The 25,958-nt window shown below is 36.4% G+C and overlaps 2 protein-coding genes across 6 annotated transcripts; both read left to right on the top strand.

Moving 5' to 3' along the window:
* Positions 1 to 5,874: 5,874 nt before the first annotated feature.
* Positions 5,875 to 14,114, top strand: LOC125207388. The gene is made up of 9 exons (XM_048106700.1): positions 5,875 to 6,007; positions 6,103 to 8,108; positions 8,515 to 8,650; positions 8,798 to 8,880; positions 11,084 to 11,322; positions 12,140 to 12,226; positions 12,653 to 12,752; positions 13,094 to 13,304; positions 13,410 to 14,114. The coding sequence occupies exons 2-9, from the start codon at positions 6,117 to 6,119 to the stop codon at positions 13,880 to 13,882; spliced, it is 3,321 nt and encodes a 1,106-aa protein (XP_047962657.1). The 5' UTR covers positions 5,875 to 6,007; positions 6,103 to 6,116; the 3' UTR covers positions 13,883 to 14,114.
* Positions 14,115 to 15,117: 1,003 nt separating this feature from the next.
* On the top strand, positions 15,118 to 25,164 carry LOC125207783. Of its 5 annotated transcripts, none has more exons than XR_007174021.1 (21): positions 15,118 to 15,363; positions 16,318 to 16,384; positions 16,547 to 16,669; positions 16,866 to 17,065; positions 17,184 to 17,250; positions 17,412 to 17,534; positions 17,711 to 17,898; positions 18,044 to 18,211; positions 18,329 to 18,610; positions 18,774 to 18,865; positions 19,101 to 19,185; positions 19,454 to 19,651; positions 20,485 to 20,544; positions 21,182 to 21,261; positions 21,968 to 22,278; positions 22,349 to 22,440; positions 22,520 to 22,649; positions 22,776 to 23,956; positions 24,038 to 24,327; positions 24,587 to 24,716; positions 24,798 to 25,164. XR_007174021.1 is itself a non-coding variant. In XM_048107261.1 (21 exons), exons 1-21 carry the CDS (start codon positions 15,139 to 15,141, stop codon positions 24,922 to 24,924), a joined length of 4,251 nt encoding a protein of 1,416 aa, XP_047963218.1. In that variant the 5' UTR covers positions 15,118 to 15,138; the 3' UTR covers positions 24,925 to 25,164. The 5 variants fall into 5 exon arrangements, 4 of the variants coding, with proteins under 4 accessions (XP_047963218.1, XP_047963219.1, XP_047963217.1 ...); XM_048107261.1 differs by having other exon boundaries at positions 18,786 to 18,865; positions 24,543 to 24,716; XM_048107262.1 differs by having other exon boundaries at positions 22,022 to 22,278; positions 24,543 to 24,716.
* Positions 25,165 to 25,958: the final 794 nt, after the last annotated feature.

Genomic DNA, 25,958 nt, shown 5'->3' with positions numbered 1-25,958 from the left:
TGAAAGATATGTCGAAAATGAGTTTGATACCAGCATTCGAGTTGAACAATGAAAAGTGTAAAACTTGCATGTTAACTAAAATAACTAGACAACCTTTCAATAAGAATGTCAATAAAGTTACTAAGGTTTTAGAACTTATACATAGTGATTTGTGTGATTTTCATTCAACTCCATCACTTGGTACTAAAAACTATGTAGTTACTTTTATTGATGATGCTACTAGATTTTGTTATGTCTATCTTGTCATTCAAAAGATGAAGCTCTTGATAAATTTAAAATCTTTAAAGAAAGTGTAGAGCTTTATCATGGTGTGAAGATTAAAACTCTTCGCACTGATAGGGGAGGTGAGTATTATGATCCAACGTATTTTGAATCGACTGGTATAGTACATCAAACGACTGCTCCATATACACCACAACAAAATGGTGTAGCTGAAAGAAAGAATAGAACGTTGAAAGAAATGATTAATTCAATGTTGTGTTATTCTGGCCTAAGTGAAGGATTTTGGGGTGAGGCTATGTTAACAGCCTGTTATTTATTGAATAGAGTTCCTAATAAAAGGAACAAGATAACCCCTTATGAACTTTGGCATAAGAAACCACCAAAATTGAGTTATCTCAGAGTTTGGGGTTGTCGAGCAGTGGTAAGACTAACTGACCCTAAAATGAAAACCATAGGTCAAAGAGGTATAGATTGTGTGTTTCTGGGGTATTCAGAAAATTCTGTTTGTTATAGGTTCTATGTCTTAGAACCCAATGACTATGTATCTGTGCACTCTATTATTGAGTCAAGGGATGCTGAATTTGGCAATGAGGATAGATTCACGTCTATACCTAAACCTGGAGGCATGATTGCAAGGTCTAGTAACTCTGATGATGTAACTGGAAAAGTGATGGATACACCTCCTGAGGCTAGGAGAAGTAGTAGGGCAAGAAAAGCTAAGTCTTTTGGAAATGATTTCCAATTGTACTTACTTTAAGGATCAAGATATGAAATTAATTTTCAATATCAATATTGCTTTACTATTGGTAATGATCCAAGGACCTACAAAGAAGCTATGGCTTAAAGAGATTCTGCATTTTGGAAAGAGGCAATCCAAGAGGAGATGGATTCTATAATCCAAAATGGTACTTGGACACTGACTGATTTACCACCTGGTTGTGAAGCTTTAAATAGCAAATGGATATTCAAAACGAAGATGAAGGTGGATGGAAGCATAGACAAATATAAAGCCAGATTGGTTATCCAAGGCTTTAGACAAAAGGAAGGCATTGACTACTTTGATACCTATGCTCCTGTTGCTAGGATTTCCACAATTAGATTATTGTTAGCACTTGCTGCTATACATAATCTTGTAATTCACCAAATGGATGTTAAGACTGCCTTCTTGAATGGTGAATTAAATGAAGAGATTTATATCAAACAACTAGAAGGCTTTGTCATGCCTGGTAATGAACATAAGGTTTGTAAGTTGGTAAAATCTCTTTATGGACTAAAGCAAGCCCCCAAGCAATGGCATCAAAAGTTTGATGACGTGGTGTTGTCGAATGGTTTTGTATTAAACCAAGCAGACAAGTGTGTATATAGCAAATTTGATGCTACTGGTAAAGGGGTTATCATTTGCCTATACGTGGATGACATGTTGATCTTTGGTACTAACCAAGATCAAGTTGATAAAACAAAGGAATTTTTGTCATCTAAGTTTGAAATGAAAGACATGGGGAAGGCTGATGTGATTCTTGGAATTAAGATCACACATGGAGAACAAGGAATTTCCATTTCTCAATCACATTATATTGAGAAAGTGTTGGAAAAGTTCAACTTCAAAGATTGTTCTTCAGTTAAGACTCCTTTTGATCCTAGTGCAAAACTCGTGCCTAATAAAGGAGTTGTTGTGAATCAGCTTGAATATTCAAAGGCTATTGGATCACTAATGTATGCTATGATTAGTACTAGACCCGATATAGCCTTTGCAGTTGGAAAATTGAGTCGATATACTCATAATTCAAGTTTAATCCATTGGCAAGCAATGAATCGAGTATTTAAATACCTAAAAGGAACCATGGATTATAGGTTGACTTATTCTGGATTTCCTTCTATTCTTGAAGGATATTCAGATGCAAGTTGGATTACCAATATGGAAGACCATTCTTCCACAAGTGGTTGAGTATTCCGTCTTGGAGGTGGTGCTATATGTTGGGCATCAAAGAAACAAACTTGTATCACGAATTCAACAATGGAATCGGAGTTTGTGGCATTAGCAGCAGCTGGTAAAGAGGTTGAATGGCTAAGAAATCTAATATATGAAATTCCATTGTGGCCTAAACCGATATCACCTATATCTATCAGATATGATAGTGCAGCTACCTTGGCTAAGACATATAGTCAAGTGTATAATGGAAAGTCAAGACACTTAGGTGTTAGACATAGCATGATTCGTGAACTTATTATAGATGGTGTGATATCTGTGGAGTTTGTAAGAACTCATGATAACTTAGCCGATCATTTAACCAAAGGGTTAAGTAGAGGTCTTGTGCACAAATCGGCTATAGGGATGGGATTAAAGTCCACTACAAATCTCTGATATTAAGATACCCAATTCCCATTTAGTATGACACTAGATGCAGAATTCAATGTGGAAAACTTAATCTTTGGAGATTGGAACACATTTGAAAATCGTCCCAAGGTATGTGTTCGGACCTACAAGTTAAGGAGGTTGAATATATATATTCTTAATAGTTCTTTTGAAAAATTGCAAATGTAGGTGCAAGAATAAAGGAACTACCTATATAAGCATGAAGTTTAGCCGCTTCAAGAAGCTGGGACTTGGTTTCGACATGTTTATGAAGGATAAGGACATAAGCTAGTAAAATATAGTGTCAAGATAGAACATATTCGTATGTAAACTTTTGTGTACATTATCTTCGTGTATTCAATGTGAGTTCTCAGGGTTCAATCCTTAGAGACACCCGGGGTATTCGAATATTTGGAATGTGTAATGTACTAATATGGAATTCAATCGTTACGATATTTCTTTTATGCAAAAGTTTGATTGTTTGAGATGACTTGTTTTAGTTAATCAAGGATTGCACTAAAATAGGGGAAGATTGTTGGATATTTTAGTGTAATTGGATTAACTTGATTGATTGGTTATTGTTATAATGATACATCATTTAAGTATGGAGGTGCGGAGTGCACGCTTATTTAAATTCATTATGATGTTAGGGGCGAAGCTCCTTAATAGATGAACTGGGGTCCGGGGGCAGCGCCCCCGGGTAGCGGGGTCCAAGGGGCGGCAGCCCCTGGCGGGGTCCAAGGGGCAGAGCCTTACTCCCTAACACCTAAATTTGGTAGAACTCTGGAACTCTGGGGTCGGAAACCTTTTGAAAATCAGTTATTTTCGGTTAATATTCCCAACGGATGCACTGTTTCGTCAGCAGCTGCACAGGTTCGTCTTCTTCAAAATCTGATCAATTCTTCTGGTTCAAATATCTCGAATACACATATGAATTTTCTGATTTCTCTGAATTTTATCCGATCAAATAAATTTGGTAGAACCACCGAAATTGATTTGATCTGAAAATGATTATCACGACTTTCAGATATCCGTTTTTCTGTTCTATATATTGAATCTCCCTAACAATTAATTAATGGTAACGTATTAAGAAAATCAGTAATATAATATCAAAATTATAAACCACAAAAATAAAAATAAAAATAAAAACAAAAACATAATGATTATTATTATATTCTTGATAACTTATTAAGTAAATCTTATTATAATTTTAAAAATTATAATAATTATTATATCAATTAAACTTTTAAGTCAAAAATCTTACCAAATTATTGCGTCAATTAGTTAATTTTGTTATTGTGTCAATTGGTTATCCAAAACATGAATAAGAATTATCTTCTGTTCATTTGACTTGTCGCCTCCAATCTTGCAGGTTGCAAGCCGATGTTGCCTCCCTCTTTTGTCTTCACACTGTCTTGCATCATTTGTGTTTGATTTCACTAGCAAGGTAAGCTTGGAAATTGAGTGTCTAGCACTATATTGCACTATATGTGTTTAATTTGGAGGGTGGATAATAATTCCATCAGTGATTTATAAACATACGTAAATTGAGTGTCTTCATATTTTTTATTGGTCGTGTGGCAGTAATCCATATCTCAATTAAGAGTTCATTAAATGGATAATTATCATGCTCTACATTGCATTAAGAGGCGGACGCACGTTGGGGCATGGGTCCCTTGGAACCCCCATCCATTTTTAAATTATATAACTATATAAGTAGGAGTACTTATTTTCAAAAAACATTTAACAAGTTATTTTGTAGCGCAATTGGTTCACTAGTTGCAATATTAACCTTTGATATTGTAGGTTCGAAATTTGTCACTAGCATGTATGTGTTTTTGTGGATTTTGTTGTGTTGTTTGGATTTTCTCATAACTTGGCACCTAAATAAATATATTCATCCATTAATTTATTTGTGGTTATTTTTCTCATAGCTATATTAATTAATTTATATTTTTTTCACATTAGCAGATAATATTTTTTTTTATTTATGTAAATATTGTTATTGTAAGATCACAAAGTAGTGATCATTATATTATAAGAATAAAAATAACTCTTTCATTCCATAAATATGCATGTATATATATCATATAATATTAGTAAATTTAATTTAAAAGTTACAGTACTTTTTATTTAAAAAATCTATATTCTGCAATTATTTCAACGGTGACAGTGATGTCGTATATACTTTATTGTTATTGCTAATTTTAAAATTACTTATCTTTCAGTTCCACAATGTTATGTCGTTATTGTTTTTGGTGTCATTAACGCTAAAACACAACAATTGTTATCATTAATTTGGACCCCAGTATTAAAATCCAAAGTCTGCTATCGATTGTACTAAATGTGAAAAATCTGTAAATTGTGGAAATTGAGTGTTTCCATATTTCTTTTTGATTGTGTGGCAATAATCTGTAAATCTGTATTAATCCCAACATTTGTTGGGTCAAGCATCGTCTATTAAAATATTTGAGTGTTCATGCTTCCCAACAATTTATGGGGCTTTGTATTAATTAGCCTTATAATTATGGTAGATTTGATCTCTGTTGGATGTTTATTGACAATAATTACTCGTGCAAACTGAATTTTAGCCATTAATTAACTAGTACTACTATTGTTTACTATACCTGGGCTATTTAGTCATTTGCATTTTTCGACTATACCATGTAAATCTATAATTGAATTAATTATTGATCTATTATCCTTAAATTTAATTAATCCATGAGCAAATATTGACACTACTCCTCATTTGATGAATGTTTTATTGCTGATCTCCTCCAGATTATTTGATATATATTAGATTTTTCGATTTTAGTACTGATTTATGAATTTATAATATTATATTTTGGATTATCCGGATCAGATTAGACACAATAGTTTGGATTTCAGATTTGAATTTTGGGCAAATTTTCATTAATTTTTGAATCTTCAGATTAGATTGGGATGGACAAAAATTCAACCATATGCCAATGCTTTTATTCATGTTCTATTTTCCTTGATTTTATTCATTATATTATTCCTCTTGGCATAAATATGTACTACTATAATATACAGTATACTCCAACAAAGTACTAATGATTTTTTTGGAATTAAAATGAATTTTCTGATTCAAAGATTCCACAGCAAGTCAACTGATGCTTCTGAAATTCAAAAATATTTTTAATGAGGAAAAACAATAATGGAGGGAAAAATTCCCAGATGTCGCAGGATGCGAAATTACAATTGCACCCCCCACAAACCTATAAATTTAAATGGAAAGCTGCAATAAATGTAATTTGCTGTCTTTACAAATCCCCCAATACTCTTTTAAAAGAATACTGAACCCTCTCTCTCTTTTCTCTCTTTGCAGAAGCTACACAGCATATAGATACAATCAATCTGTACGTATCGACTCGGCTACATTTCTCTGCGTTCACTTCCGCTGCTCTACCGGTGAGATTTGTGATTTTCGGTGTTTTACTCGTACCGTTTTGTTCCAATTGAGAGATGATTGGAGTGTTTTTTTAATTTTAATTTTTTTGATGCAGGAAACAGTGGAAGGATGTCGATTGAGGTGGGGGAAGGGAGCGAAGAAGTTGAAGTTGAGTTGATTGATCTGAACAAAGAGCCGCCGGTGGAGAGGAAAAGGAAAAGGGGGGAAAAGAGTAATTCGAATCATAAGGGGAATGGGGGGGCTGACGGTATACCTAAAAGTAGTAGGGTTTTGAGGTCGCGAACGGTAGCCATGAGTGATGGTGAGAAACAAGTGATTGGTATGGAAATAGTGAAGCTGGATGACAAGGTCGAGGAGGAAGGCCAGGGTGTTGAGTTTTTGGGCATGAGTGAGGCGATTGATGGGAAGAAGAAGGGTAGGAGGGGGAGACCTCGTAAAACGGAAGGTAAGGGTGAGGTTTCGTCGCCGGGTCAGCAGAAGGAGAGGCTGGGGAGGCCTCTGAAGGAGAAAGGTGCAATAGTTGTTTTTCCTTCCGGTAGTCCTGAGGAGAGTGTTAGGCGGCGTGGGAGGCCTCGGAAAGTGGAAACGGAAGCTGTGGCAGCTCCCTCATTGGAAATGGTAACATCTCAACCGGAGAAGGTTGGCAGGAAAAGTAATGGGGGTGGTAGAGGTCGAGGAAGGCCGAGGAAAGCAGAAACTGAACCTGTGGCAGCTTCCTCATTGGATATGACAATAGTCCAATCGAAGAAGGTTGGTAATGGAAGTAATGGGGGTGGTAGAGGTCGAGGAAGGCCGAGGAAAGTAGAAAGTGAAAGTATTGCTTCGTCATTGGATGAGAAACATTTGCAGCCGAAGGTGGTTGATGGCGAGAGTAATGGGGGTGGTAGAGGTCGGAGAAGGCCACGGAAAGTAGAAAGTGAAAGTCAGGCTTCGCCATTGGAGAGGAAATATTTGCTTCGGAACAAGGTCGATGATAGTGGTAATGGGGGTCGTAGAGGTCGAGGAAGGCCATGTATTAAGGAAAAGGGGGAAATGTTACCAAATGTAGAGAATGGGGATGTAGGGTTGAAAATCAAGAAAAAAGGTGTCAAGAGAGGTATAGACCGTAAAGAATCAGGAGATAAGGTTCTGTCGAAGAGGTTAAAGGTTGGTAAGAGTGATTTGAGGAATGGTGTTTTGCAGCAGAAAAAGAAAAAAGAGATAAAAGAAGGTGCTGAAGATAAGGAAACGGGGTTAAGGTATCAGAAGCAATTAATTAGGGATGAAATAGTTGCTATGCTTAAGAAGGCTGGATGGTCTGTTGAATACAGGCAGAGACTTTCCAAAGACTACCAGGATGCAGTCTATGTTGATCGGGATGGGAGAGGTCACTGGTCGGTGACATTGGCTTACAAAAAGCTTAAGGAGAAGATTGATAATGGAACTGCCGATAATATTGATGTTTTGGCATTTACTCCTATCCCAGAGGAGACCTTTAGGATGCTATTCAGAATGACTCAGCCAGGCAAGAAGAAAGGTAAACATAAGAAGAATGCCACAGTAAGGACTATCAGAAGAGCCACTAAGAAGGAGTCATCATCTAAAAGTAAATCAGCAGGTGGGAAGATTAAATCAAGACGGACTTTGTTGGCCCGTAAGCCTAGGAATGGGTCTGATTCTGATGATTATGAGTTATATGATGGAAAACGTACTTTGCTTGCGTGGATGATTGATTTGGGAACCGTACCCCTTGGCGCGAAGGTGGAGTATAAGAGAGGAAGGAGTAAAAGAATGCTAATTGAGGGAAAGATTACGAAGGAGGGAATCTGTTGTAATTGCTGTAATGTAACTCATACAATACGGGGCTTTGAGTCTCATGCAGAAAAGACACCTGGAAAACCATTTCGGAATATATATCTGGATTCAGGGAATTCTCTCCTTCAGTGCTTACTAGATTCCTGGGGAAAACATGTGGAAACTGTTAAGATTGAATTTGTTTGTGTGGATGTGGAAGGGGATGATCCAAATGATGACACATGTGCTGTGTGTGGTGATGGTGGTGACTTGATATGTTGCGATGGTTGTCCATCGACTTTCCATAATAGCTGTTTGCGTATTGAAGTAAGAATGCATGGAACCCTCTTCTCACATTTAGCTTTCCGTCTTTTTTCTTGGCCCTTAACTATTAAATGCGATTCACAATATCTACATTGACAAGTGGCAGCCGAAATTTGATTTTGTACATGCTTTAACAATTTCTGTTCTCAAAATTCTAAAGTTTGTTACTATCCTTATAATCATTAACACCACAAATTTTAAGCAATGTAAAGTTCCTTTAATGATGCTAGGTAGGTATTGAATTGTTCATCTGTGTTGAACTGATGAAATTGGCTGTGATATTTATTGTAATTTTATTTACTCTGACATTAAATGAGTTTACTCTTTAATCTGACCCATTCTAGGAGTTGGATATTATGATTTTTCCTGAATTGAAGTGGTCTAGCACTCATAAGTTCAATTTATGCAGATTCCTTCCGGAGATTGGTACTGTGTCTACTGTTCATGCAAGTTTTGTGGCTCTGCATGTGAAAGTACCTCAACCAGTGATGATGAGCACAATTTATCTTCTGAATTGTTGGCATGCTGTTTGTGTGAGGAAAAATGTAAGCTTAATATGTGCCTCCATGTTACCTAATGGTCTCTGAACTTGTCTATCCTTGTTCACAGCTTATGTAATGGTTTTCCTAAAAGAAAAGCTTATGTAATAGTTACTTCTGAACTGATTATTAACGATTTCTAACTTTTTGCAGTTCACTTGCATTGCACCAAAGAGACGATAGCTGACGATTTGCATGATGAAAATAATTCCTTTTGTGGGAAACAATGCTTAATGGTATTTAATGCTTGCTTTCACAATTTAATTACTTTTGGCTTTCAGAAAATATTTACGTTACTTGTGATATTGGTTCGGAGAATATTTATTTTACTTATTGCTGACATACCTATATGTAATGCCAGGTGTCTGTGATAATTTTCTTAATTAGTATGTGTAACACGCCAAAAGATACTAAGTTTTTCAGTTATTTTTTTACTTTCTGTTTTGTGTCCCAATAGTGACATGATACGATAGAGTAACCACCATCCCTAAACCAAAACCAAGACCCACTGATTTAAATAACCTTTAGCTTTAAGGCATAAATATTTGTCCGGTAACATCTCTAGGCTGTTGAGCCATGGAGGGTGGGGGTTGAGGACTATTAACAGTACGAATTTTTGATGGGCTATGCTAGAATGTTCTTGGAATTGGCATACGGTTCTACCAAAATGGCAACCCAAACTAATTAGAGAAGTGTATTAAATCATCTTTTCAAATTTTTTTTTTTTTCCAAAGAAAAGATACACTACAGGTTTCTCCATTGGTGATGTCCTGATTGCGTTCTGTCCTATGCAAGATTGTCCGGTGATTATCTCTCCCAAGACAGCACTATTCTATCATTATAACATGCTGCTAACATTCCATTAATCTACTAATTATCTTCTAAAGTTGCTTTTAGCAGTTGTGCAGCCAAAATGATAACACTTCAACATCTTTGGCTTAAACTATCAAAGCCCACATGTACTATTAACTCATCATTTAATGCTTGCAACATATGCAATGTCCCTGGTAGCTGTCATTCGTGCCTTTCTTCCTAGAATAGCTAGCCTTTTCGAATTCTTCAGGAGAGGAATATAATGCTACGCATTAGGAATTCTCAACCATTTGTTTTCCATCCATTCGGTTAAGAAACAAATGATAACAAATTACCAGAAAGATGTGGCTAGAATAAAATGAGGCACAATATGAGATTTCATGTTAGGATGGAGAATCGATGCCAAAACCTCTAAAAATAGACAAATGAGAGATGAAATACTCCTTGGCCAAACCATTTAGGGCCCATTTGGTTTCTGGAAGATATGTCAAGATAGGTAAAGCAAGATAAGAAACTTGGGCTTTGTGTCAAGATACACACATAAGGTTTTTTCGTTGTTGTTCGGTAAAGAAAATAATATCTAAGATTGTGTATTATATAACACATGAAATGGCCTAATTACCCTTATTAAAATATATTTATATATTTCCTTTTATGTACATATAGGGATGAAACTATTAATTAAATAAACTAATTTAATAAATTATTGCTTATCAATCATCTAATCACGATTGTAATCGCCCTCTATCAAAGAAATTCTAGGAATTGATGGCAGTATTCTTGGCCATTTGGTATCCCTTCGTTCTTTTACATAAATAAAGTAATTTAGGATTTGAATAAATCAGGACCTGATATTTAATTATGGAGTGAAAGGCGGAGGACAAATGATACAGGGAAAGTGTTTACTAAATGCACAAACCAGAAATATTGCACATGAGATGTATTCTGAATTAACTGAAAGGGCTGACTTTGATAAATAGCCTAGACGTGCATGCCATTTTGTTCAAAAATAAGCCAAAAAGTGAAAAAGTACGTCAAATGTGACTATACAGCATAGAATAGATGCTTTAAATGTCAAGATTTTTGTAGAGACCGCATATGTGAAACCCCCACATAATAAATACCTTTTACGTAGTTCTATCTAAATAATACTAACAACTAAGATTACTAAAGAAATCTGCAGGGAATGATCTCTATCATGATAACATTTATTGTTTAAACATACATTGTTCTTTCTGTGTTAGTAACAACATTATGCTTTCCTTTCTGGCATGTGCACCTAGTGACTTATATTGGACTTTTTGAAAAATAAGATTTCTTTTCAACTAGTTGTCGCTCGTGACTTAGCCGGCCCTTTTATTGATCCTATCTCTAGGTTGATACCATTTATGCACTATCAAGCATTTATGTGCTTTACAGTGCATAAACTTTAAGTGGGTTTCATATGTAGAAGTCACTCATGACACTTACACCTCACATCAGGTATTCATTTTGCTGCTTGAATTGCTACAGCTCCAAATTTTCCAATTAAAATTGGCCCTCTAAAAGTCTGAAATAGTGAAATATTTTTAATTTATGACTCATTTATTAGTTTGCCACTGATATATCTCGCATTCTCATCTACAGATCTTGGACCGGTTACAGGATCTTCTTGGTGTTAGACATGAAATGGGAGAAGAATTTTCCTATACCATTCTTCAGCATCGTGTTATTAATGATGATGCATCACTTTTTGGTAATTCCTTGAAGATAGAAAGCAATTCCAAGTTGGCTGTTGCTTTCTCTGTTATGGATGAATGTTTTGAACCCATCATTGATGACCGAAGTGGAAGCAATATGATTCATAACGTTGTCTACAACTGTGGGTAAGCTTTTCCTACCTCACTTTTTCTCACTTAGGTCTTTACTTGTCAATATATGTTTCGGTATATGGTAATTTGATATACTTTTGATGGTAGTCCACTTCATGAACTTGTTTTAGTTTCACATATACATTACTCTCTTTCTATTCCTTATAAGTGTGCTCATTTTGCCATTATAGTCCGTCCTTAATAATGTGTAAAAACGGGCACTTTCCATTTTTGTAAACTACCGTACCATTAACCCCTTGTATTTTACCCTCACTCTATCAACTTTTTTACGCAAAGGCCAATCATGACCACACATTTACCTAACATTTACAATTAAATACAATATCCCTACAACAATCGTGCGGTCCTCATTCCTCTCATCTATACACTTACCTGTCATTTACTAAACCCGTGTCGAAAAAAGTATGAGCACACTTATAAGGGCGGAAGGAGTATAATCTTTACCTTAAAGTGTTTAAAACTAAGAGCTTACTATTGAATAAGTAGAAGAAAAAGGAAAAGGGCATACAAAGAGAGGGCTAATCAAATTTTCTGTGCTTTGTCATATATTGTTTGAATGAAGAGTTAGAGTGTAACTAAGTTATGCACGAATGTGTTACCTACAAGAGTACAGATTGAAGCCCATAGTTTTGGAGAACAATTGTTGCCTCTTTCCTACTTTAATATGTTTAACTTTCTTTGGTATATTATATGCTAAAATGCAGTCTTTTACTTGTTCTGGTTAACATTGAAAGCAGGCACTGTTCTATTTTAGTTTGATTTCAGATAAACTGCAGATTTCATTCTTCAATCTATGTTCTATTTTTTGTAGGTCCAATATTAGACGGTTGAATTTTGATGGATTTTGTACCATAGTTCTGGAGAAGGGTGATGAAATTATCGCGGCAGCGTCGATAAGGTCAGTGATTTTGATTTTCTATACTATGGTCTGTATGGACCTGTACGTGTTTTATTTACCTTATCTGTCTGATAGACAGTGCTTTAGATGTACCTCGTGAATTAGTAAGTCTAGTATTGGCTGACTAATTCATGAAGGAATTAGCCTTGTGAAAATATATGTTAATCCTGCAAAGCCCATTAGAATCTTACTTGAAGAAGTAGCATTTTTCAGTGACCATCCAATTTCATTCATCTGTTGTTTCTTGCAAAGATTTTTTGTATTGTTTAATGTCTTTCGCCAGTCATCACTCGTCATGGATTCCTGGAATCGGTCAATCTGATGTTATGTACACAGTCCACTTAGTTTTTCTTTTGGTGCCTGTTTAGATCCCTAACTAGTATCTATCTACTGAAAAATGTCTTTATGTGATTTCTGAAAAAACAGGATCCATGGCAAACAGTTAGCTGAGATGCCTTTTATTGGAACTCGATTCAATTACCGGCGTCAAGGGATGTGCAGCAGGCTTTTAACTGCAGTTGATACGGTATGCTTTCTTTCTTTAGAAGATCTCAGTATTTTTTTTCCGTGTAATGCATTATATGCTGTAGTGAAAAATGTCCAAAGTTCCCCCATTATTTCCTTTTTGTGGGTAAATATCCATAAATTTCAACAGCATTAGTTTATTGCACAAATTCTGGGATCTGATGTATTTTTTGGTCTTTCTTTTTGAATTCTACTGCTATCAATAAATCCATCAGCGTTCCCAAAAAATAAAGGCAATTTGCCACCATCGTTGCGCAAATTTGAATCTTCCTTTCTTGTTGGTCTGATATGATCTATTTTCCTGATTATGATTTTTGGTATCATTGTGTACAATCTCGTCAGATTCTGTCCACTCTCGGTGTAGAGAAACTGGTAATACCAGCCATATCTGAACTGAACGAGACATGGACGAAAGTATTTGGCTTTGTCCCCCTTGAAGAATCAGAGAGGCAACAAATGCAGCATATGAGCATGATCGTGTTCCCAGGGGTGGACATGCTGCAGAAACCTGTATCTGGCCAACAGTCCGTTAAACCGGAAAACGAGTCAGCAGGTATTGATCCTTTTTTCTGCTTATATATGTGCGTGCATGTGTGTGCAAATCTGGTTCATGTTTTAGCATAATTTCATGCTGAAGCCACAGCTACCTCTACTGCAGCTGAAGAGAAGCATTGTAACGCCACTGGAGCCGAAGCTGCTGCTTCAGATGAAGATAAGGCTCGGACTGTCGGGGAAGCCACAGCCACCACCTCCACTGCAGCTGAAGAGGAGCAGTGCAAGGACACTGGAGGCGAAACTGCTGCTTCAGATGAAGATGAAGCTCGGGCTGTCGGGGAAGCCACAGCTGCCTCTACTGCAGCTGAAGAGAAGCAGTGCAACGACACTGGAGGCGAAGCTGCTGCTTCAGATGAAGACAGAGCTCGGACTGTCGGGGAAGCTGCTGCCTTGCCCGATCCATCGTTGAGCAAGGAAGGTGACGCCTTTTATGAGTCTATTAACTGCGAATCTCATAATGGGGTCTGTCGCTGCAACCCTGATGAGCCCAAGGAGGAGAGTCTTCCCTCCAAAGCCAATACCGGTATTGACTGCAACGTCGAAGCACCGGAGCCGGCTGATGAGCCCAATGCCTGAGGAGGTGATGGGTTTTTGTTAAATAGGGAGACTGTTGTAAATTGTAGTGACTCTGGTGTTTTGAGGCAGGGGTAGTGAAGCCGGAGCTTACTTTTTTAGAAAATCCCTTAACTAATATAAACCCAATTAAATAGGGGTTTAATTTTCCCAACATTTTAGCCGAGATGTCTAGAGTTAAATTTTGTATAGAACATTAATCACCTGATTATTGAATGTACATCTTTTTGAGGAAGTAGCTTAATCTCGTGCTAACAAAATTGTATATTATACGGGTCGTGAAGGGCACGACACGACAAGTGCAAGATTGTGCATGCACCATTGTTGCACAATAATTGCACAACACGGTCGCGATGTTGCGCAATAATTGCACAACACAATGAGAATGTTGCGCGATAATGACACAACACGAGACAAATATGAAAAAAAAAACTTTTGTGTGTGTGTAATATATTGTTGACATATATAACATTGTCTTTCTTTAAAAATGATGACATAATCTAACTCATTGACGATGACGTTCACATATGATTTTTCGACTGTCATATCACATATATATAATCATACAAACATTCGATGATGTACAATTGCAGATAAATTTAAACTTTATGGTCTTTCCTAATGTTCTTCAAAGTAGTGCAAACCATATTTTGATAAATTTTCTGATTTTTTCGATAATTTATCAATTTAAAAAGGAATAATTGTTATTTAAATCATAAATTTCACGGTTAGTCCCATAAATTTTGAAACTTTAAAATAAAATTATAAATTTACAATTTTTTCCAATCGTTTTGTGATGGTCAAATTTAAAATTGTCTGTGACACCAAAATCACACAGTGCAAGACAAATTATTGTTGTTTCAATTAACTTCCAACATAAAATAACGTTTTTTTTGTTCAAAATAATACTTTAGTTACATCATATGGAGTATGATTGTGTCATATTCATTTCAATTTTAATAATTAGTAGTAATACAATAAATAGTACCATAATAAAATGTTGAATTCGAGTTATATACTATTGGGCTACAGCCCATCCGGCCCATTGCACGATAAGGCGCGGGAAATATAAAACCGGAGGGAAAAGGAAAAGCAAATCCGCGCGGGAACAATTATATCAGCAAATAATATTTGCTTTTACTTTTCCGCCTCGATAAAAACCGATATTTACCTTTTCTACCCAGTTCCACAATACAAATTCATTACAGCAGAACTCTTGGTCAATTCCAATTCTCCTAATTTCGAGCCCTAATTCAGCTATGGAGGGGAAGGGCGCGAAGCGACGATTGGTTCAAGCGACGCTGTTTCCTCACAAGGAGCCTGCAATTAATGCCAGTGAAAACTGCGTCTCCGACAGAGAAGATGCGGTGGTGGAAGAGGAGGAGGAGGATGAGGAGTGGTGTGGCAGTAGCAAAAAGCGGAGGGGAACTAAAAGGAAGGGCAATTCTAAGCTGAAAAAGACGCCCCGAGCTAATGCGAAGAAGGTACCTTTGTAGATTGTATCGATCACATCGTGCATTGTCCTATGTTTGATATTTACTGGTGAAAAAGGGGGATTTTTTGGAGTTTTATTGGTAGGGGATTTTCCTTTGAATTTAGTACTATTTTATAACAATATATGCGTGTGAATGTTTTGATAGGGGGTAGCATATCATATTGGGTGCTCAAATTACGATATATGTGTGGTAAGAAGAATATTTTGCGAATTTGATAGGGAAATTTCCCTTGGAGTTTTAGTTGATAGGGAAATTCCTTGGAAAAAGTCAGTTGATAGGGTTTAATACTTTATAAACATTCAGTTCAGCTATTATTTTTGTCTGAAGTAAGGTCCTATGAAAGAAAGTAGTTGTGGATGACTTTGCTATTCAGTCTAGATGTATTCATGTTTTGGTTTGGAATGTTTTCTCTTAATCTAGCTGGATCATTTATCGAATGAATCTGCTTATGATAGATATGGTTTCTAGTGCGCCCTTTCCCAATGTTTGTGATCCAACATTTTTCCAAGTTTATTTACTTGGAGGCTCTGCATCTGTGTATATGACAAACACAGAACTTCCAAAGGGACCAAAATAAAATGGAGTAGCTGAGTTTGAACAAAAGATAATCTAAACAAGGATATAAGTTGGAGCATGAATGCATGATTGTGGTTATGAATTCATTCACTGGAGGTACTAGGAAAATGCTAAACAGTAACTCTATGGTGACATTGTAGTTTTAACCTAAAAGTCACAAGCATGCATTCTAAGGATTCAGACATTTGATATTATCCCAAAATGTATAATATATAGTACTACCTCTGTCCCTTGCTACTCGCATTATGCTTTTTTGGCCCATCCCAAACTACTTACACTATTTCTATTTTAAGAATTAGGGTATTTAATTTATATTGATTATCTATCTTATGAATGCATTTTTTTTGTGTCTTCTTGACTTTTCAGGAGATAGAAAATGGTAAAGAAACTCCAACAAAACAAGTTAATGCTAGTGACTCCCCAGTTATTCCTAGTAAGTCCATAACCAGCCGCAATTCTCCTGATACTATGTCTTAAATAGGATGAGGATTAGAGAATGCTATTCCTTGCTTAGCCAGTGAGCTATGTCATAGAAAGCTACATTTGAGGATCAATGGAGTACTTATTCCATTGTCATGCTTACATTTTTTTGCAGAGTCGAGTTTTTTTGTGAAGGTCTCTGAGCAGCGTCAGCTGAAAAGGCAGCAAAACCAGCTTGTATCTGCAGACTCCCCTGAAGAAAATGGTGATATCTGTTCAGTCCCCAGCTTTGTTGCAAGTATGTTATTACCATGTGATTTCTGAAAGTTGAACGGGCTCTGATTCATACATAGCTGTTATGTTGTGTTACAGTTGTTCTCTTCCATTTTCCATCTCATCGAGATGCTGCTGGTGGCTTATCTCCAAGATATTTGACATCATGTAGAAGTCTACACTATTTACTAACTTACTATCATTGATATAATTATCCTTAGATGGTAGGACTACTCCTCAAAAGAAGAAGCAGCAATGTAAATCAACCCCGAGGAAGGAAAAGAGTTCAATTGCCAGCAAGAAGATGAAAAGGGGCAAAAGAGAATTACAATTTGATCACATCCAATTTGATCTTCCATCGGATGAACAGCCTCTGCAAAAACTCCCTGATCAAAGATTGGAGGCAAATTTGACAGCAGAGGTATAATAATCTGATAGCCCTCTCCCAGATGTCTGTGTTTTTTCTGTTTAATTTTGTATAGAAGAATGTTTATGTTTCACCAAATGTGTGTATTTGTGGACTTCTCTTGACTATTCAGGAGATGGAAAAAGGCAAAGAAACTCCAACAAAGCAAGTTAATGTTGGTGATCCCCCAGTTGTTCTCAGTAAGTCCACACTCAGCTGCAATTCTCATGATACTTTGTCTTAAATAGGATTAGGAGTAGAGAATGCTACTCCTTCCTTAGCTAGCGAGTCTTGTCATAGAAAGGTACGGTTAAGGATCAATTATGTACTCATGCCATAGTCTTCTTTCATTTGTTTGCAGAGTCGAGTTTCTTTCTGAAGGTCTCTGAGCAGCGTCAGCTGAAAAGGCAGCAAAACCAGCTGGTATCTGCAGACTCCCCTGAAGAAAAGGGCGATATCTGTTCAGTTCCGAGCTCTGTTGCAAGTATGCTATTTCCATGCCAAGTTCAGAAAGTTGAACGGGTTTTATTTCATTCATACACAGTTGTGCTCTTCCATTGTTCCCTCTGCTGGTGGTGGCTTATCTATGAGATATTTAACATAGTAAGAAGAAGATTATACTATTAACTGACTTGCTATCATCTATAAAATTATCCTTAGATTGTACGACTACTCCTCAAAAGCAGAAGCAGCGGGGTAAATCAACCCCAAGGAAGGAAAGGAGGAGTTCAACGCCCAGCAAGAAGATGAGAAGTGGCAAAAGAGAATTACAATTTGATCTTTCACCAGATAAACAGCCTTTGCAAACGCTTCCTGATCTGAGATTGGAGGCAAAATTGACAGCAGAGGTATATTAGCTTAATACTCCCTCCCAGATGTGTGTTTTTGTGTTTAATTTGGTATAGAATGTTTATATTTAACCACAGTTTGAAGGATTATTACATTTCATTATTATACTATTAGAGTTGGTTTCAGAAATTCTCATGTTTGTAGGAAAACACACGCATGTTTTCTGGACGACAAATTCATCCCTTTTTTATGTCAAGGAAAGGGGGGAAAACAAGTCAATCGTTGACTGATCCAGAAAGCAATTGGTCCTCTATTGGGAGAAAGGAAAAAGGTGTTGCTTTCAACCCTATCCATGTATATGAGAATGTTCAGGTATGTTCTCCATTTGTTTTTTTACAACTAGAACAGAGGATGTTCTTCAGCAGTTCTGCTACACATGCAAATGTTTTAAGAGGTGATTTCTTGTGTAAAATTTAAATCTGCACGCAGGACTATCATTCAACATTCAATTGGGGACATTGGATATTTTCTGAAAGAAATGCAACCAGTGAGCTGCAATGCGGAAGCGCACCACTTTATGAAGGATCCATGGCTTCCTTAAATTTTGATAACTCTATGAATGTCCCACTGTTAGCCCCAACATCATTACACCAAAACCATCATCAGTGTTCTGTACCACAAGAACAGGTTTCTATTGTAGATCAGGATTTAAACTTGATGCCAAAATGTTCAGAGGATGTGCCTGCTGGATGTATTGAATCCGTATTGCAGGTAATATTTAGTAGCTATGTTTGACTTGTGGTTTAGCAGTGTTGATCTACATGATGCACTTGATGTACTAGGAATATGTTCTATTCTCAAATCGTGGAACCCCATTCTCTTTTGCCAAATATTTTTGTATGCCGTGTCAAGAGAATGATTACAATATTTTCAGGATCATAAACAGGAAAGTAATGGTTTTGCCAGCAAGATTCACTTAGGTGGGAACTTGGATCGCCAGCTTGAGGAGAAACTTCTCCAGGAAAGGTAATATGTTTAATTTGTTGTTATGTCTTATGGAATGCATTATAGAAAGTATCTGAGGAGGAAAATTTGGTAGAAAACCTTATTTTTAATTTCATTTGAAAAAATAGTTTCAAAACTTGTAGCAAATGTTTGCATTGTGCCACCCGCTTTAGACACCTGAACACCCATAGGAGTTAAGAGTGCATTAACATGGCAGAAATGATTGTGAAATATGTTTTGTTTTGTTACAAACCAGGATCATGTCTCATTATCATGCGAGTCACAACCAGCCTGAGAATTGCCTATGGACGGACAAGTACCAGCCTCTGAATGCCAAGCAGGTTAGTATCCGACACATGATCTCACAAAAAATCCAGTCTGATTCCTAATCTGTTGTATTTTTAATTTTATATTTTCACAGTTAATTACATAATAAGATAAATTCATTATAAATAAAAGTGACTTTCTGAAATATCTCACGTCAACATTCTATGCAATTTGAAGCAAAAGCATACTGCTTAAGTTGTCTATCTCTTTATCTCTATGTCAGAATCCATCTTCTGAACTCATCTGTAAAGAAAAAAGTCGTAAACATGGTTTTCTTGCCAGATTTGTGGTAATCCCGAATCGGTGAACTTTTTACGGGAATGGCTTCATCTTTGGCACACAAGGGGTTCTCTGATCATTAGGGGTTGCACTGACGAAGTTAATTCTACTCCAAAAGATGATGATTTTGATTATCAGCAAACTGATGATGATGGTGAAGAAAGCTTGAAGAATGTTCTTTTAGTTACTGGACCTGTTGGGGTATACACTATTTAATTTTAGCTTTTCTGTTTACAAAATTTTAGTTCTTATAACTGCTTTGAGTTAGGGTTGTTATTGAACGTAGTTGATATGTTGCGTGTACATGTTTGAACTTGAATCTGAAACACTAAGCTTGAGATTGAGTACACTTTGATCAAGCTTAATGTTACGTGCTTGATCTTGATCTGCTTGAAATCGGGATGAACTCAACCTTGATTCAATCATTTATTATACGAGTAGTATAAACCTGCAGTAAATAATTTAAATTATACTTATTATTTGTTGTTTCTTGTAGTTAGGAGTTAGGACATACTATAAGTAAAAACCTAAAATATTTTGAGGACAAATTAGTGAGCTTTGGGATCCTTGTGAGCCAGGTACTGCTGGGCTCAATTTCTATCCCCAGTGATACTTGAAAAAGCTTCAATTCAAACAATAACTTTGAGCTAGTCTCCAAACCAGTCTTGAGTAGCGTGTACTTTGCCCACTCATTGTCGGTTGGCACCCTTACTTTGGAAGAATTCATGCTTCATTTCTATTTTCTTCCATTTTCCCTCTCTTAAGTTGGTATAGTGCTGCGACTAGGGTTATTGAACAAAAATTGATGACTAACTTAGTTAAAGATAGCCTTCCTTTCCGAACTGTGATTACCTTGATGGAGATGTCATACAAAGTCAGTTTAAATTCCATCCATCATACTGTCACATAAAATGTTATCCTTTCAGTCTTAGTTTCTTCATGTTATTGAATAACTAATGCATAAGTTCACCACAAGTCTTAAAGAAAAAACAAAAATGCCCTTGTTGATCTACATTGCTTGCTTTGTCTTGCAGAGTGGGAAATCTGCTGCCATCTATGCTTGTGCCAGAGATCAAGGATTTCAAATTATTGAGGTACTGCTTAATGGAGAGTAAAATTGCTAAGTTTTATTTCATGTGATAATAATACACCTTCCATCCCCCAAAAGTAAAGCATGTTGGTAGAAAATGTGTGGTTTTTTGGTTAACAATATGTGCTTATTTGTGTACTAACTTCTGAAGGGGCATGCTTATTAGTTGAACTTTGTTAATTCTGTTCCACCAGTTTTTACTTTGTTTTAGTGTGGGCACACTCAATGAATGAAAAAACACTTAACTGCAAGCTTATAACATCGTTTCAGAGATTGCCTCCCGTTGTTTCATTGTTTACATGCCTCTAGCCAATATTTATAAATTATGGTGTAGTGTTCATTGTTTTGTCCCATGATTGTTCATGAGTTTATTATGTACTTTAAACCCAAGCTAGCTGACACGTAAACTAATCACTAGATTTACTAGACAATCAAGTATTACTTGAATGTTATTAGGTACCTTAGGTTACCCACTGACCTCTAGAACAATAGGACTTTATGTCATGAAATTCTGTATATGTTTGTATGCTTTGACCATGTTTTATGTATGTGTTAGGCTTAAAAGTTTCAATTATAATTGGATGCTTGTTAAGACCTCGTCTGGTTCATGATATATCTGTTTTGTTTCCCTTTCTCCCTAGATCAATGCATCAGACTGGCGTAGTGGAGCACTAGTGAAGCAAAAGTTCGGGGAGGCTGTTGAATCTCATTGGCTCCAACGGTTTGTCTAAAAATCAATTTTAGATTTCTTATAGTGCCAAGCTTTGAGAAACCACATTTTTCTGCAACTGAGTGAATGAATACATTGTAAGCATAACATGATGTGACAAGAAAAAGTGAAAAACTAGAATCCAATTGATATGGAAAATAGTTACTCTGTTAGGACTCAGGAAGGGTGTCTATACAACATTGCCTTTCAGAAGCTAAGCACAAAGGCAGAAAAGGTAAAAAGGATCGAAGTTGAAGGTCTTAATTATTTTGCTTGGTAGGATATCGCTATAGTACTAAAGTTGGTAACTCGGTATCACATGAGTAGTTAATAGTCTCAGTTTTTATGTGCTTCCGGATGAGCTGACGATCCCTTCATCACGGGGTTAAAACAATGTTAGGAAAATGATTAATTATAGATTAAGTATAAATATGGTTCAAGGTTTCCTTAGTTGCACCCACCTATGTCATTTATGCAGTTCTTACAGGCTGTACTGACTTACATGAATGGATACACAAGTTAAGAAAATCTGAGCAGGTTTCTTCCGTGTCTTCTTTGTGCTTTGACTTCCATCACCATCCAAGTTGGCTAATCAAGGCCTTCCAAATGCATATTTAGAAGTTGCATGCCCAAAATAGAAGCTGTAGTTTGTACATCATTATTGCTTGAGCATAATCAAGGACATGAATTTATAAGTAGAATACTTGTTTTGTTTCAGCACAGTAGAAAATGGAACAAGTACCGAAAAAAAATCCTTATCAAACTTCTTCAGGGCCGTTGACACTGATATGCAATGCTCCAATGATGAAGTAATTGAACTGATACACTTGCCAGATGAGGAGTCGGGGGATGTATATTCATCACCTAAGAAATCAGTCAATAAGAGACCTACTAATTGTCAGAATGAAGTGAAAACCTTGATTCTTTTTGAAGATGTGGATGCTTCGATTTCTGAAGATCATGGCTTTATATCTACTATACAGCAACTTGCAGTGACTGCCAAAAGGCCTATGATATTGACAAGCAATAGTAAGACCTTGTATTAGTAAGTTTCCTTTTCTCGCCTCAAGCTGACTAACATCTGTTCATCAATTATTAGGTGGCAAACCTGCCCTCCCGAAAAGTTTGGACAAGTTGGAGTTAAATTTTTCTCTCCCATCAGTTGAGGAGCTACTTGGACTTGCCAATATGGTATGAATTGCCAGTGATTTTATTATAAAATCCTGTTTTGGTTATCTCTCATTTTTACAGCATTGTGCTGCCATTTTAGATTTGTGCTGCAGAGAAAGCTGAAATTCATCCGTATTTGCTTCAAAGATTTGTCAATCATTGTCGAGGAGACATCCGCAGAACTATACTGCTACTCCAGTTCTGGTGTCAGGGTCAAACTCTTCGGACAGGCAAGTTTCATCAACTTGTTTCTTCTTTGCAATATTAGTCTGAAAAAAACAAAGGAATCAAGTAACCACATGCAGAGTGAACTTGGATTGTCAAACGGCCTCATTTAAACTTGTTTTTTTATCCAGGGAATGATCAGCCAATGACATATTGGCCAGTTCCGTTTGACCTTGATGCTGGACATCACATTTTACCAAAAATAATACTTTGGGCTTGTCCTTCACGGCTCTCGGAGCTGGTGGAGGTAGAGATTGCCAAGTCTTTGGCATTGATAAGGGAAACCGAAAGTGTCATGGGTGAAATTAAGGTTGATGAGGTAAACTATTATAGCTCTGAAGATATACGTATGCGAGAAAATGAACAAGACCCTATTGAGGTGAAGAAGGAGAAGATGTTAAGCTTTCAGTCACTTGATGAAGCAGAATGTGCACCATTTGAGGTTGATCCAGAGCTTTTGGATATCTGTTGCTCTCCAGTCGCATCGACTCAGAAAAATAGCCGGAAAAGGGTTAATACAGTTCTTTCCTCAGATTCTGAAGATGAATTTGCATGTGGAAACATTCCTCTCACTTCAACTGGTGAATTACATGAGATGAAAAACACTTTTCATTGTTTATCCACTGAAATACATCACAACCCAGCTGAGCCAGCCTTTCAATTCAAAGTTGACAATTTGGAAGAAAGTTGTTCTCGGCTTCCACAAATTGTTGATAATTCCCTCGTGGAGGATGCAAGCAGATTACATGACATGTCAATTGTTCCAGAATCGACTTTTGTCCATGAGACTGAGATTATCCAGGAAACAGAGTTATTTTCCACAACTGTAACTTATTGTAATTTTTCCAAAGAAGCAGAATCAAATTGGGCATTCCAAAACCAAGATTCAATGCCCGACCTCAATACTGCTGCTGGTTCTCAGCTGGCTAAATCTTTGCATATATTCCCGAGTGACCTTGAAATGGTAGGAAGCGATTTTGTTGCTGTTACAGCTTCTGGATGTCAAGAAGAGGTTGGGGATTCTCTTTCAAAATCTGAGCCAGATGTTCCTAGAGAGTTTCAACTTTTGGATGAATGTAGTCGAGTGGATATCGTGAGGACAATGAAATCCCTAGGCTGTGCAGTAGCTGATCGGAAAATTGATATCATGAAAGAAACATGGAAAAGCCTTCATAATCAGTCTGGGAATTTCAAAAAGTACGTCACTGCAGAAGAGAGATCTACTTGTCAAGTTTTGAAATTTTCACATGGAATGAGTAATTTGATCTCAGAGGCTGATTTATTACTTAAAGACTGCCATACGTTATTATGTGTAAGTACATTGTCCATTTAGATGCACCTTTTTCTTTACCATTCAGATGTGCATATTGAAATATAGGTTTTTCTACCACAGGATTCTTTGTCGCCATTGATGATTCCTAGTGAAAAAACACATTCCTATAATTATGACGATAATCAATTGGAGATTTCATCAATTCTAGCTCAGCATGGAATGTGCTACTACGCTAAAGAAATTGCTTCGTTACAGTCAACAATGGGATGCCAAAACAATTTGGATTTGGCCTCAGAGATGTTGTCGTCCTCAGCAAACTCAGTTGCATTAGGCAAACTGGCTAGCCAGAACAGGAGAAAGGCCAATAGATCTAGTACAGAAACGACAGAATGCTCTTATATTCTAAAAAGGTATGAGATTAAACTCACTTGATGTCCAATCTCATTCACTTACACTGTTTGTTTTCCTCTTTAGAAGGCGGAATAAAAGTAATTAGCCACAGGCTATTTGTTAGCATAAGATATCTATTCTCGGTGATATAAACCTCGGTCCCTTTTTCCCTTTTTGCTAGTGTTACCTATATCCCACGATGCAACTAATTCCAAACTTATCTTGTTTTGAGAAGCAGTGAATCAGACTTAGCCCTTGACGATATACTTCATACTGCAGTCCCTTCAAGGTCATACCTAGCTGCTAAGGGTAGTGCATTTCATGAATACATCTCAACATTAGGCCAGATTTCAAGATATGAAACCTCTCGTTTGTCCAACTCTGTCGACAATAAGAGAAAGGGAAGAAGGTATGAGCTCTCTGTCAAGCTTCCTCCTGCAATGCTAGAAATTTATTGCTATGCTAGTAACATTATGTTGGTTTTGCACAGAGGTCGTGCCCCTCAGAACTATTTGTGCGGTTCGTTAGCAATGTCATCAGAGGAAATACAGTTGCTGGATCGGCATACCAGCTACGGAGAAGGTCATCGTCTTGCTGGTGATGGAAGTCTCAGATAATAAATCTCAGGCAACATTTATTTGCATAGTTAAAAGCATGCTGATTTCAAAGGGTTCTTGTTGAGGGAGGTTCATTAATTTTCATAACCACAGGAGATTTTGCTAATTGTAGGTGTTTTTTTTGTTTATTTTTTAGTTGGAATTTTAGGCCCAGTTGTAGCATTTTAAAAGGTATAGTGATCTAGCTCTTGTTCAATTAAATACGATGGAAAGTAGCAATAAAGGGTCATATTTATATGACATGCTTAGAAATTTTCTTGATCATTCTTATGCTTAATTGATGTTGGATATTAATTTTAAGTTGATCTATCACACTTTTTGAAGAATCGAGTTATGACCATAAAATTTGTACTACTCCAAATTTCAAAAGAAAGAAATAAAAATTCATATATTTGTTGACCAAAATTATAAAATTGGATAAAATATCCATATACGTTGAGATCCTATAATATAAAGTCACTGTTTAACCAAAAAACATAGAACGCTCTTGCAAGATCATCCTTTATTTTAGTAGTATAATTAAGATAAATTTCCGCTAAAACTCAAGAATTATGTACTGACATGGATTAATAATTTAATGTACTCAAATATGTATCAAAAGCATCAACTTCAACCTTCAATTTTCTTCCTTTTTTCTCTGTCCCCAACTCTTTACTTTTGTAATAGTATTTTCTATGTCCCAACTTAAGTGATGCATTTCATGATGACATAAGAATTTTAAAAGTTTACTCCCTTCGTTTCATAGTGAAGACATTTCTTTTTGCCACGGAGATTAAGAAAAATTATGTTAAATCAGTTAAGTAAATGAAAAATAAATTAGGAAATGAAAAAGATAGAAAAATGAAGAGAGAATAAAGTAAGAGAGAGTAAAGTAAGTGAGAAGAAATGTGTTCACTTTTACTAAAAAGAAAAATGACTCCAATACTATGGAATGTACCAAAATAGCAAAATGACTTAACTACTATGGAACGAGAGATTAGTATTTAGTGAGTTAGAAAGAGAGAATAAAAGTTCAATTTTGTCAAAATAGTAAA

Source organism: Salvia hispanica, chromosome 2, assembly GCF_023119035.1.
Source record: "Salvia hispanica cultivar TCC Black 2014 chromosome 2, UniMelb_Shisp_WGS_1.0, whole genome shotgun sequence".
NCBI classification, from domain to species: domain Eukaryota; kingdom Viridiplantae; phylum Streptophyta; class Magnoliopsida; order Lamiales; family Lamiaceae; genus Salvia; species Salvia hispanica.
The sequence above is the reverse complement of the archived record's forward strand: the minus strand, read 5'-3'. Positions and strand labels throughout refer to the sequence as shown.

Bases quoted from the DNA above. Each gene is read 5' to 3' on its own strand.
- LOC125207388 (XM_048106700.1), top strand. From the start codon at position 6,117: ATGTCGATTGAGGTGGGGGAAGGGAGCGAAGAAGTTGAAGTTGAGTTG. The intron at 8,109-8,514 runs GTAAGAATGCAT...CAATTTATGCAG, and splicing joins ATAGCTGTTTGCGTATTGAA to ATTCCTTCCGGAGATTGGTA. The intron at 8,651-8,797 runs GTAAGCTTAATA...AACTTTTTGCAG, and splicing joins CTGTTTGTGTGAGGAAAAAT to TTCACTTGCATTGCACCAAA.
- LOC125207783 (XM_048107259.1), top strand. From the start codon at position 15,139: ATGGAGGGGAAGGGCGCGAAGCGACGATTGGTTCAAGCGACGCTGTTT. The intron at 15,364-16,317 runs GTACCTTTGTAG...TTGACTTTTCAG, and splicing joins CCCGAGCTAATGCGAAGAAG to GAGATAGAAAATGGTAAAGA. The intron at 20,545-21,181 runs GTACTGCTTAAT...CTTTCTCCCTAG, and splicing joins AAGGATTTCAAATTATTGAG to ATCAATGCATCAGACTGGCG.